This window comes from Acanthisitta chloris, unplaced genomic scaffold (assembly GCF_000695815.1).
Source record: "Acanthisitta chloris isolate BGI_N310 unplaced genomic scaffold, ASM69581v1 scaffold8066, whole genome shotgun sequence".
Classification (NCBI taxonomy): Eukaryota; Metazoa; Chordata; class Aves; order Passeriformes; family Acanthisittidae; genus Acanthisitta; species Acanthisitta chloris.
Window position 1 is genome coordinate 2,751 of NW_008676417.1, and position 739 is coordinate 3,489.

Below are 739 nucleotides of genomic sequence, written 5' to 3' on the forward strand. Positions count from 1 at the left end.
TGAGGATCCTGCCCACACTGAGCCGTTGCTGCAGCAGCTTGGCCGAGATGGCCACTGAGTTGAAAAAGCAGAAGCCCCTGGGGACAAGGGACACAGGACAGGGAGAGTCAGTGGTGGAGAGAAACCAGGGCCCCTCAGGACACTGTGGGGTGACCCCCTCGGTGGGGGTCCTGGCCCTGTCCCCACACTCACATGGCTGTGGACTCCTCGGCGTGGTGGCCTGGGGGGCGGATGACAGCGAAGCCGTTCTGGGGGGACAGAGAGAGGGACATGAGTGGGACACGTGTGGGGGACAGAGGGGCACGAGCAGTGTGGGGACACCCAGGGACAGCAGATGTTCAGGGTTGCTTGAGGACCATCACACACACCCAAGGGAGCGTGCACAGGAGCAGTGCACACATGTTTGAGCATCCACAGAGGCTGTAGAATCACAGTGTTAAGGGGTTGGAATGGTCCTTGAAGATCATCCAGTGCCAACCCCTGCCCTGGGCAGGGACACCTCCCACCAGAGCAGGTTGCTCAAGGGTCATCCAACCTGGCTGTGAACACTGCCAGGGTTGGGGCAAAGCTCATGGGGAATGAGGTGCCAGATCCCTCACATCTCCCAGGCTGCTGTGATACACATGACTTTGTGTTTCAGGGAGGATGTGCTCGTGGATGAGTCATGGAAATGGGATCAGTTGCTCCCTCTATAGCTCTGGCAGCTCTTCCTTACCTCAATAATTTGGCTTCTCTAAGT

At 58.3% G+C, this 739-nt stretch overlaps 1 protein-coding gene across 1 annotated transcript in view; it reads right to left on the minus strand.

The window, feature by feature from the left end:
* LOC103803560 (histone deacetylase 5-like) overlaps nt 1–739 on the minus strand; it is a gene marked incomplete at both ends in the record, with an annotated part of 5,748 nt that overhangs the window by 2,394 nt on the left and 2,615 nt on the right. The window contains 2 exons of the mRNA XM_009076125.1: nt 1–77; nt 193–248. The exon at nt 1–77 is cut by the window's left edge and continues 1 nt beyond it. Of these exons, the coding sequence (XP_009074373.1) occupies nt 1–77; nt 193–248 (133 nt within the window). The remainder of the gene's footprint in view (nt 78–192; nt 249–739) is intronic.